This window comes from Chiloscyllium plagiosum, chromosome 13 (assembly GCF_004010195.1).
Source record: "Chiloscyllium plagiosum isolate BGI_BamShark_2017 chromosome 13, ASM401019v2, whole genome shotgun sequence".
NCBI classification, from domain to species: Eukaryota; Metazoa; Chordata; class Chondrichthyes; order Orectolobiformes; family Hemiscylliidae; genus Chiloscyllium; species Chiloscyllium plagiosum.
In genome coordinates, this window is record NC_057722.1 from 25,716,616 (window position 1) to 25,726,671 (window position 10,056).

General features: G+C 43.9%; 1 protein-coding gene across 1 annotated transcript; it reads left to right on the top strand.

Annotated features, from left to right (window-relative positions):
* The first annotated feature begins 431 nt into the window (after positions 1–431).
* On the top strand, positions 432–3,689 carry LOC122555855 (secretogranin-2-like). The gene is made up of 3 exons (XM_043702067.1): positions 432–594; positions 803–900; positions 1,496–3,689. Exon 3 carries the CDS (start codon positions 1,516–1,518, stop codon positions 3,247–3,249), a length of 1,734 nt encoding a protein of 577 aa, XP_043558002.1. The 5' UTR covers positions 432–594; positions 803–900; positions 1,496–1,515; the 3' UTR covers positions 3,250–3,689.
* The last annotated feature ends 6,367 nt before the right edge of the window (positions 3,690–10,056 follow it).

Consider the following 10,056-nt stretch of genomic DNA (forward strand, 5'->3'; position numbering starts at 1 on the left):
GGACTGTCACAAGGTAAGTGCAAAGGAACTGATGAATGTCAAGCCATCACAAAAGTACACTGAATCACAGTGTGAGCAAAATAAAATCTCATCTCTGCAGTTACAGTGCAGTTCACATGAAAAGACACGTTCGCCGATTAAATCTAACCGAGTTTTAGATCAAATATATAAGTGAGGTATGGGAATGGAGGAGGGGGATGGGGAAGAATAGCTGGGATAAGAGCTATTGAAATTCATGCAGCAAAGTTCAGGTCAGGCTTGAAGTAATCTTTCTTGAGCTCCCAGTGGCTCTTCGTCTTTGCGTGTACATCTTACAGACAGAACGTAGTTGATGTTGTCTTTTTTTCCTGTCCTAATCACTCTGCGACCTCCCAGTGAGGGCTGTACTGGAGTCTGCCATCCGATCGCATTCACAGGGAAGGCTGTCTTGGCGTCAGAGCTGGCTGACGCAGGGTCAGGTGCTTCTGACTTGTTGTGGGGCTGCTTTATAAACAGGGAGCTGTCCGGCTGCTGAAATTCTCAGTTCCCCACTTGCTCGAGAGACGCCGGCAAGAAAGATGCTCTCAGCCGGAAGGGCTCCAGTTTAAGTCACAGGTGAGCTTGATAACGCGTTTAAGAAATCCCAACCATTTTATTTCCCCCCAGGATGCAGCTCCAGGCTGCTCATCCTCTTAACCGTCTTCAATTGCAACCTGATGCGCTCTGGAAAGGTGTTGCTCTCTTCGCTTTATCGGTTAAATCTGCAGCACATTTGCATTTATACACATAACTGAGCTGATGTTTTTTTTTTCTTTTTTTAAAGCCTTTTGTTAAATATAAAAACAAAATCGTGAACTCCGGACGGACGGCGCCAACACCCCTGAACCGAAGTTGGGAAAGTGGAGCCAGGCGCTGAGTGAGGTGGAGTAAAAGCTATGGGCCATTCTTCCATAACATGCTCAAAATGAGTCTAGGGTTGAAATATATTCGCGTACACACGGAATCCAGTAATATTGTTTCATATTTCACGGTCGTTGCGCATAAGAAATGTTCTGACCGAGCTTCCAATGGTACCAGACAAAATGAAACGCCTGTTACCATGGGAACAAACACTGCAGCATTTCGAGAACCCGTGAAACGTGCGGTGAAAACAACATGCGAGATGGATTTAGCATTTACACAAATAGAATTAGCGTGCATCCGATGGCAAATACCGAGATAAATTGCGTAAATGCGGGCAATACATCTCCATTAAAAGAAAATCTTAGCAAGTCGGGAAGCCACGCGTCAAATCGACTGAACACAATTTCAGTTAATGTAAATCGATCGGGTTTTCTTGTTAAACCTCTTTCCATCGTAAAGGGTAAAGTGTTAGAAAGGCTGGTATTATACGGAATACTTAGCTCAAATACCAAGAGTGAATGATATTACATTTTCTCTACAACTTGTACTTCTAAATTTTAATGTTTTTTGTGTAATCATTTTGCTGTGTTTTTTCTCTCTCTGCATTTACCAGTTGGAGGCACCACAATAAAGATGGCGATGTTAAAAACCTTTCCAAGCGGCACAATATTAACCCTCAGCATCCTACTTTATTCAGGCATTCTTAAGGCTGCTTCGCTAATACCGAACAGATATGACCCGAGCACTCTGACAGAAAGAATGTACAACTATCCTAACCCGGATATGATTAAAGCCCTAGAGTTTATTGAGAATTTAAGACAAAACAGTGAAGACACGTCCCTCCCAGACTATGACGAGCGAGGTATTTTGCGTCCCGTTCAAGAAGCCCTCTTGAGAAAGTTTGAGGAAGATAATGAAGAGAATGAGCAGCCAGACACCAACAGGGAATCTCTGGACGGGGGCAGGGCTGATTGGGCTAAGCTTTTACTGAAGACACTGATGCAGGCAGAGAGTAACGCCGAAGCTAATGACAACGCCTACAGCCCACAGCCGCAGGAGACTGATGGTAACCTGCAGGATTATGATGGACTCCTGGTTGAAAGCGGCCGGAGGCAGGACGTGCCAAGGAAGTACCGCGTTGCTTTTCCAGGGGACAGCTACAGAATCAATCCCTATAAACGCACCAATGAGATTATAGAGGAAGAGTACACTCCCCAAAGCCTTGCCACGCTGGAGTCTGCTTTCCGTGAGCTCGGCAGACACACCGAGCCGTCCAGGCAACAGGAGAGGCTGCAGGAAGAGCACTTCGGTAAAGACGAGGAAGATGATACCTCCCGGGACAGTGAGTTTGCCTATGAGGACGTGGCGGAGGGGGAAGACTCGGTGGAAATGAAGAACCGGCATCAACATAAAGAGGTGCAGTTTGAAGATGAGGAAACCGAGCTGGACAGAGACTCGGAGCGAGCGGGAATCAACGCGAGGAACTCTTTGGATGAGCCGGATTCCCAGGAACGGGGGAGAATGGAGAAAGACAAGGCGGCGGACCTGATGCTGCAGTATTACAAGCGGCTGCAAGACCGAATGGACGAGGAGCAGGCGAGAAGGGAGCTGGAGACAGACAGGAACGGGGAGGCGCCCAGCCGGCAGCTCCGAGGCTCCCAGGGGGACCTGGAGCCGCGGCTCATGGACCAGCTGGTGGAGCTGTCCAACAGGCTCCAAATCGCGCCGGATGATCTGCTGCAGATAGTGCAAGGCGCGGAGAGAAGGAAGCAAGCGGGGCCAGGGAGCTCGGACCGGGAAGAGCAGAGACTGCGAGAGAGTGTCACCAGGGAGCAGGGCGCCGCAGGCAGCAGCCTGGACTCTCTCAGTCCGGAAGACATCCTGAACATCCTGGGGCTGGATGATGGACACTTGCTCCAGCAGCCGCCAAGGAACCGCCCGCCCCCAGCCCCGCCCGGCCCCGCCGCCGTCTCCCCCTTTGAAAGGTTTCCGGGGTTGGGCTCCAGTGAGGGCACGGGCCGTGGTGGGGAGCAACTGGCCCGGTACCTGTACAGGCTGCTGGCGGCCGGCTCAGCCCCTGTGGGCGGACGGCGCCCGGAGGCAGGCGGCGGCGGCGGCGGCTCCCGGGAACCGCTCAGCGACCTCCTGCAAGGCGTCAACCCGAGGACAGCGGCGGAGATGTTGGCGCTGATCAGTCAGCTCCCCGGGCTTGCAGGCAGCGATGACCGCGCCGCTCGGGCCCAGCAGGATGGCGGAGATCCCTCGCTGATGATCCACAAACTGGCGGAATTGTTAAACCAACAGAGAGATAACCGAGACGGCTCTGTGAAGGAATTAAACAGAGGAATGCTCGCCCTTCCTGATTAAACAGTGTTACTGAAGAGTAAAGGTTTATTTGTGTCTGTGAGCGAATGAAACGATGACCTGTACTCTGATTGACATTCCTACTTAGCTAAGGTGTCTATAGTTAAGATTGATGGACAATGACGATTAATAAAACCTCTTTATTGTGTGAAGTGCGTGGTTGCAATGAGTCGTTTCACCATTATTTCAGCAGTGAAAATATTTACTTTTCATCTTGAAGCTGTTTTAAACCTTGAAGTGTGCAGGCATTCCTTTGGTTAGAACATTTGCCCATTCTTAGCTGTTCGTAGAAACGCGTCCTTAGTTGACTTATATTTAAAAATAAAATTATTTTTTTTCTTAACTGACCCAAAGGAGATGGTTATTGTCTTGCGGTTCCTTGTGAAAAGTCCGAGAAGAAAATAAAGTAGCATCAAGAAAATAAAAAAGTATTAGTCCTCGTACATTTTGCACGTATTGTTGAATTTTCAAATACCGAGCGTGTCGTGAATCACTCCCAATCAACACAACCCTGCTCCTTCACTTTACACTGACACTTTCAAAAGCAGAAACAAAAAGCACACTTTGGCGCTATTTTAACTCGATCTCCTTTCGCCCTCGCGGAACTAAATTTGGGCCGAACACATGTGACTTCTCTTGTTGTTTTGCAAACTTTTCCCGGGAATGGACAGAAACCACCACTGACAGCAATCCCTGCTGTTAAGCAAATGGCACCTAAAGACTGGAGCCATTTCAGCACTTAGAATACGTTTGGAGCAATGGATCATAACTGTCTGTGCAAACATGAACTGATAACGGAGTCCCACTGCAGGAAGCAGACAGAAATATAGGGAGAACATAAAAGGATGGAATAACCAATAAGATAAAGTCAGTATAGTCTCACCAAACCAAAGGGCTGCGCTCATTAGAGAGAGACCACTGGTGGTGGTTTAACCTGAGGGTCATCACACCTCAGGCCAGAAGAGAGATTGAGAAGGAGAGTCCTTCATGGTAGCCTCAGTCAGTGTAGAAAGTGAACTCATGAAGTTGACATCACTCTGCATCACAAAGCAGCCAATGAGCCAACTGTAACCTCCTGGGGTTTGAACTAACAGTGTTAATTGTCAATGAGGGACATGCAGCTTTGGGATAGGGGTTAAACTTGGGCTGCAGCAGAACCTAAAGAATAACCAGTCAATAGAGTCATTTCCATTCCGTCGAGCTCCACAAGTGGACGGGCTCCTGATTTACTATCTCCCGCTTTTTTTTTCCACCTCAATGTTTCACGGTTTAGGGTGAGCCACCTAGACATTCAGTAGGGGCTGCATATGGGCTTGGACTAACTCAGATGGAATTTGGTGTGGGAGATCATTAGGTAAGGCAGAGTGTGTAGTGTAATATAAAAGGGAAGCATGAAAAAGATGGTAATATGAGGAAATAATTCAATATGCCTAATTGATTGCAATCTGTTTGTATTCGGGAGATCACTGAAGAAATCACAATTCATTGATAGCAATTAAAGACCACAGTAGCTTTTAAAAACAGTCTTCTGTAAGCCATGGCTGCGGCAAGTGGAAATGTTGCAGAGGTGTGGAAGGACCTAACCACACCTTAACCCTTTCACGTACCTAACTTGTATCTCACTCCAGCAGTTTGTCAATAGCCTGCCTTCCTTCTCTGCTCATTCCTAACACTACAAATAAAATTCACATTCCTCTTATCTCAGAAGCAGGAAATCTTGAGGTCATAAAGATTTACCATCAGTTTCTTTTCAAGATTATTCATCAAGGGCACATGGATATGTTGGGAAGGCCATTGTCCATTCTTAATTGCCTTTGAGAGGATGGTGGTCAACTACCTGCTTTGAATTAAGGCACTTGAATGATGGGAAGAGTTACAAACTGATACCATCTGCTAGTTAGTGGAGAGGTTGCGAGTTGGGAAGTTGAAAAAACTTTGATAAGCAGTTGGAATGCATACAGGTGTTATACAGCACTGCTATACTGCACTAGTGATAAGGGAAATTTATATTTAAGTTTGTGGATGGGGGACTAATTTTACTTTGTCCTGCAAGGTATCAAACAACATAATATTTCTAGAACTGCACACATTCAGCCAAGTGCAGTATATTGATTTCTGTCTTGTAAATAGTGGAAAGGCTTTGGGGAGTCAAGAGGTGACTAATATATTGCATAGTACCCAAATTTTAACCTGCTGCTGTTGCCATAGGTAAGCTGTTGAACCAGTTAGGCTTAGGGTCTCAACTGTAACTGAGACTTTATAAAGCTCTGGTTAGGCCCCATTTGGAGTACTGTGTCCAGTTTTGGTCCCCACATCTCAGGAAGGACATATTAGCACTGGAGCCTGTCCAGCGGAGATTCACACGAATGATCCCTGGAATGGTAGGTCTAACATATGAGGAACGGCTGAAGATCCTGGGATTGTATTCATTGGAGTTTAGAAGATTAAGGGGAGATCTAATAGAAACTTACAAGATAATACATGGCTTGGAAAGGGTGGATGCTAGGAAATTGTTTCCGTTAGACAAGGAGACTAGGACCCGTGGACACAGACTTAGAATTAGAGGGGGTAAATTCAGAACAGAAATGCGGAGACATTTCTTCAGCCAGAGAATGGTGGGCCTGTGGAATTCATTGCCGCGGAGTGCAATGGAGGCTGGGGCGCTAAATGTCTTCAAGGCAGAGATTGATAAATTCTTGATGTCACAAGGAATTAAGGGCTACGGGGAGAATGCGGGTAAGTGGAGTTGAAATGCCCATCAGCCATGATTGAATGGCGGAGTGGACTCGATGGGCCGAATGGCCTTACTTCCACTCCTATGTCTTATGGTCTTATGGTCTTATGGTAACCTCCTGGGGTCCAGATGACACTAAGATGAGTGGCAGAGCAAAGTATGCAGGAGACGGTGAAACTTTGAGAGGAGCATAGATACATTTTTGAGTGGGCAAAGGTCTGGCAGATGGAATACAATGTAAATAAATGTGAAGTCATACATTTTGGTTGGAGTAATAGTAAAAAGAATTATTACTTGAATGATAAAAAGTTGCAGCATGCCACTATGTACAGGGACCTGGGTATTCTTGTGCATGAATCACAGAGTTTCGTCTGCAGGTACAACAAGTAATTAGGAAGGCAAATGAAATTTTGTCTTTCATTGCTAAAGGGATTGAGTTTAAAAGCTAAAAATCACACAACACCAGGTTATAGTCCAACAGGTTTAATTGGAAGCACACTTTAAAAGCAGAGAGTTTATGTTGCAGCTGTCCAGGGTGTGGGTGACGCCAGACCTAGAGTAGTGTGTGTAGCTTTGGTCTCCTTACTTGAGAAAGGATGTACTGGCACTGGAGGGGTGCAGAGGAGGTTCACTTGGTTGATTCTGAGGGGGTTGGCTTATGAGGAGAGACTAAGTAGATTGGGATTATATTGATTGTAATTCAGAACATTGAGGGGGAATGTTATAGAAACATGTTAAATTATGAAGGGAATAGATAAGATAGAAGTAGAAAGGATGTTTTCACTGGTGGGTGAAACTAGGACAACTGGGCAGAGTCTCAAAATTAGATGGAGCAGATTTAGGACTGAATTGAGAAGGAACTTCTTCACCCAGAGGGTTGTTAATCTACGGAATTCCTTTCCCAGTGAGGTAGTTGACCCTACTTCAGTAAACATTTTTAAAGCTAAGGTAGATTTTTTTTTAACAATAAAGGAAATAAGGGATATGCTAAATGTATAGGTAAGTGGATCGCAGTAAATGAAAAGATCAGCCCTGATCTTGTTGAATGGCAGAGCAGGCTCAAAGGGCTGGACAGTCCACTCTTGATCTATTTCTTATGTTCTCATGTTCTTTTCATCAATGTTGAACACAGAATATCAGTGGTGGATGAATTTAGTAATGCTCATGTTTTTAAATGTCAAGAGGAGTTTAAAGGTATCATGTTAGAGATGGTCACTGCCAGATAATTGTATGATGAAAATATTACTTCCCATTAATTAGTACCAATGTAGCCTGGATTCACATGTAAGGGAGCTGTGATTGGAACTCTGCAATTATCAGTGAACTCCCCTAAATATGATCTTATGATAGAGTGGAAATTATTGATGCAGCAGTAGAAGGTGAATGCACCTAGGACATTGACCTAAATAAAGCACCCTTGCAACATATCCAGGGACATACAACCACACAGAATATTAGGCTATTCCACCCGTCAAACTTGTTCTGCCATTCAATAAGTTCTTTGTGTTTCAGAGTCCAGATTCTCACCTATTCCTGATAACCCTTGATTCCCTCACACTAACAAGCTTAAAAAAAATCAACGACCTTGCTTTCACCATCCATCTTCTGAGGCAGAGAGTTGCAAAGTTGCAGAATTCTCCAAGAGAAAAAAATAAATAATTATCAGTGTCTTAAAAAGGACAACCCTAAATTTGGCATTTCTGGTCTCACCCACGAGAATAAACATTATTTTCATGTCCATATTGTCAAGACCATTCAGGATATAATATACTTCAATCAAGTCGCCCCTCACTCTAAACTCCTGCAGACATAATCCCAGCCTGTCCAACCTATCCTCATAGGGCAATGCAAATCATACATGCCAGATATCTATCTAGTAAACAAAAACAGAAGTTGCTGGAAAAGCTCAGCAGGTCTGGCAGATCTGTGAAGAGAAATCAGAGTTAAGGTTTTGGGTGCAGTGACCCTTTCTCAGACCCTTCCTCAATATGGTAAAGCTGTTCTGAATCATATCTAGTGTATTTCCAACCTTCCTTAATCATAAAAAAACTCACACAATATGTGAGAGGCTGTCTTATCATGCTGTGTATATTTGAAGTATAGCATCCTTAAATTTATGTTCAATTCCTCTCATAATAAAATACAGCGCCCCATTTGCCTTCTTGATTAAATGTCCTGCCTGCATAATAACTTACGTGACTCATGAACTTAATACCATTAAAAACTCTTGCTACTTGTTTTGCATTTCTAACTAGCTTCCTCCCACATTCTAAAATCTTCCTCCTGATTAACTGTTTAGTAATTCTTCCCTAATCTTTATATCCTGACCAATCACCCAACTTGCAATTATGTATTTTTTTCCTTGGTTTAATGCTTTCCTTTAATTTTTTTTAGTTAACTAAAAAATGGTGGGTCTCTCTTTGAATTATTCTTTACAGTATTAGTTTAAGTATTAATCTAAGTATTCAGAAATATCCCTTAAATATCTGCATTGCACTTCTATTGATCTATCCCTTAACCTTGCATGCCTGTTCACTTCGGCAAGCTCAGCTTTCACGCCAATTATTTAAAGTTAAGGTGGCTGTCTTAGACCCAATCTTCTTCCATTTGAACTGGATGTGAAAATTTAATTATAGTTTGATCAATTTGAACGAAAGCATGGTGGCTCAGGAGTTAGCACTGCTGCCTCACAGCACCAGGGAGCCATATTCAATTATACCCTCAAATGACTGTTTGTGTGGAGTTTGTACTTTCTCCCTGTGTCTGTGTGGGTTTTCTTCGGGCGCTCCAGTTTCCTCCCGCAGTCAAAAGACGTGCAGGTTGGGTGGATTGGCCATACTAAATTGCCCATAGTGTCCAGGGATGTGCAGGCTAAGTGAGTGAACCATGAGAAATACAGGGTTACAGGGATAGGGTAGGAGGTGTGGATCTGGGTGGGATCTGTTCGGAGACTCAGTGTGGACTTGATGGATCAAATGGTGTGTTTCCATGCTCTAGGGATTCTATGATCCTACTGAGGGTGCATTTATTCTGAGGTAATTTATTCATCCTGTCACATTAGAAATAACCGAGTCTAATATAATCTGTTCTCTTGTCAGTTCCACAATGTACTGCCATAAGAAATTGAAAACATTCTATGAACTCCATTTCAGGCTCCCTATTGCCAAGTTGATTTTCCCAGTTTATATTTAGATTAAAGTCTTCCATGATTATTGCCATCTCTTTATCACAAGCACCCAGTATTTCTCCTTGTACATGAACACCTTCATTGTGGTTGCTATTAGGGGGAAGTAGACCATACCTACTGGTGACATACTTCTCTTACTTTTCCTCAGCTTCACTAAAACTGATTCTGCAGCTTGATCTTCTGTGCCATGGTCACATTTAACTATTACACAAATGCCACCTTTGATTAATAGAGATACACTTCCCACCTTTATGTATCTCCCTATTCTTCTTGAATGTCAATACTGAGGACCCATCCCTTGTCATCCTGCAGAATGTCTCCATAAAGATGATTGACTTCCAATAGTTACAACCATCTTCCATTGTGCAAGGAATGATTCCATCTGACATTAACCTAAGGAAATGCCAGCTCAAAATAGCACTACACCTGCTTTAAAGAATGGATTAGAAGAGGTGCCTTCAACTGTGAATCACTGGGTATAGGAATTAGTTAGAATAGAATGCCAAAGGGGCTAACTCAAAGGGTGAGTTGACATAACAACTCTGCGGCAGAGGAGTCAAATTCTGAAGTTAAGAGCCCAGGCTACGGATATAGTCTGGTGTAGTTACATCAGGAAATGGCAAATTTGGCTGAGAACATGAAGCAGTCCAGTTCTACAATGTGTCTGGAATTTACATATAGCATTCTGTCAAACACAAAGGGAATGGTCACCTGCATATGTTTCACCGTGCCAGGGCCTCTCATGATGGCTCTGACAGCTTCTATTTTTCTCTCAAAGCTAGTACCTTAACTATGGTGTCAAATCATCTCTGTAATTTATTCTTGTGTAAAATATGAAGAATCCAAATTGTTAGTCCTAGGAGATTTAACATTGGGCCAATATGAGGGG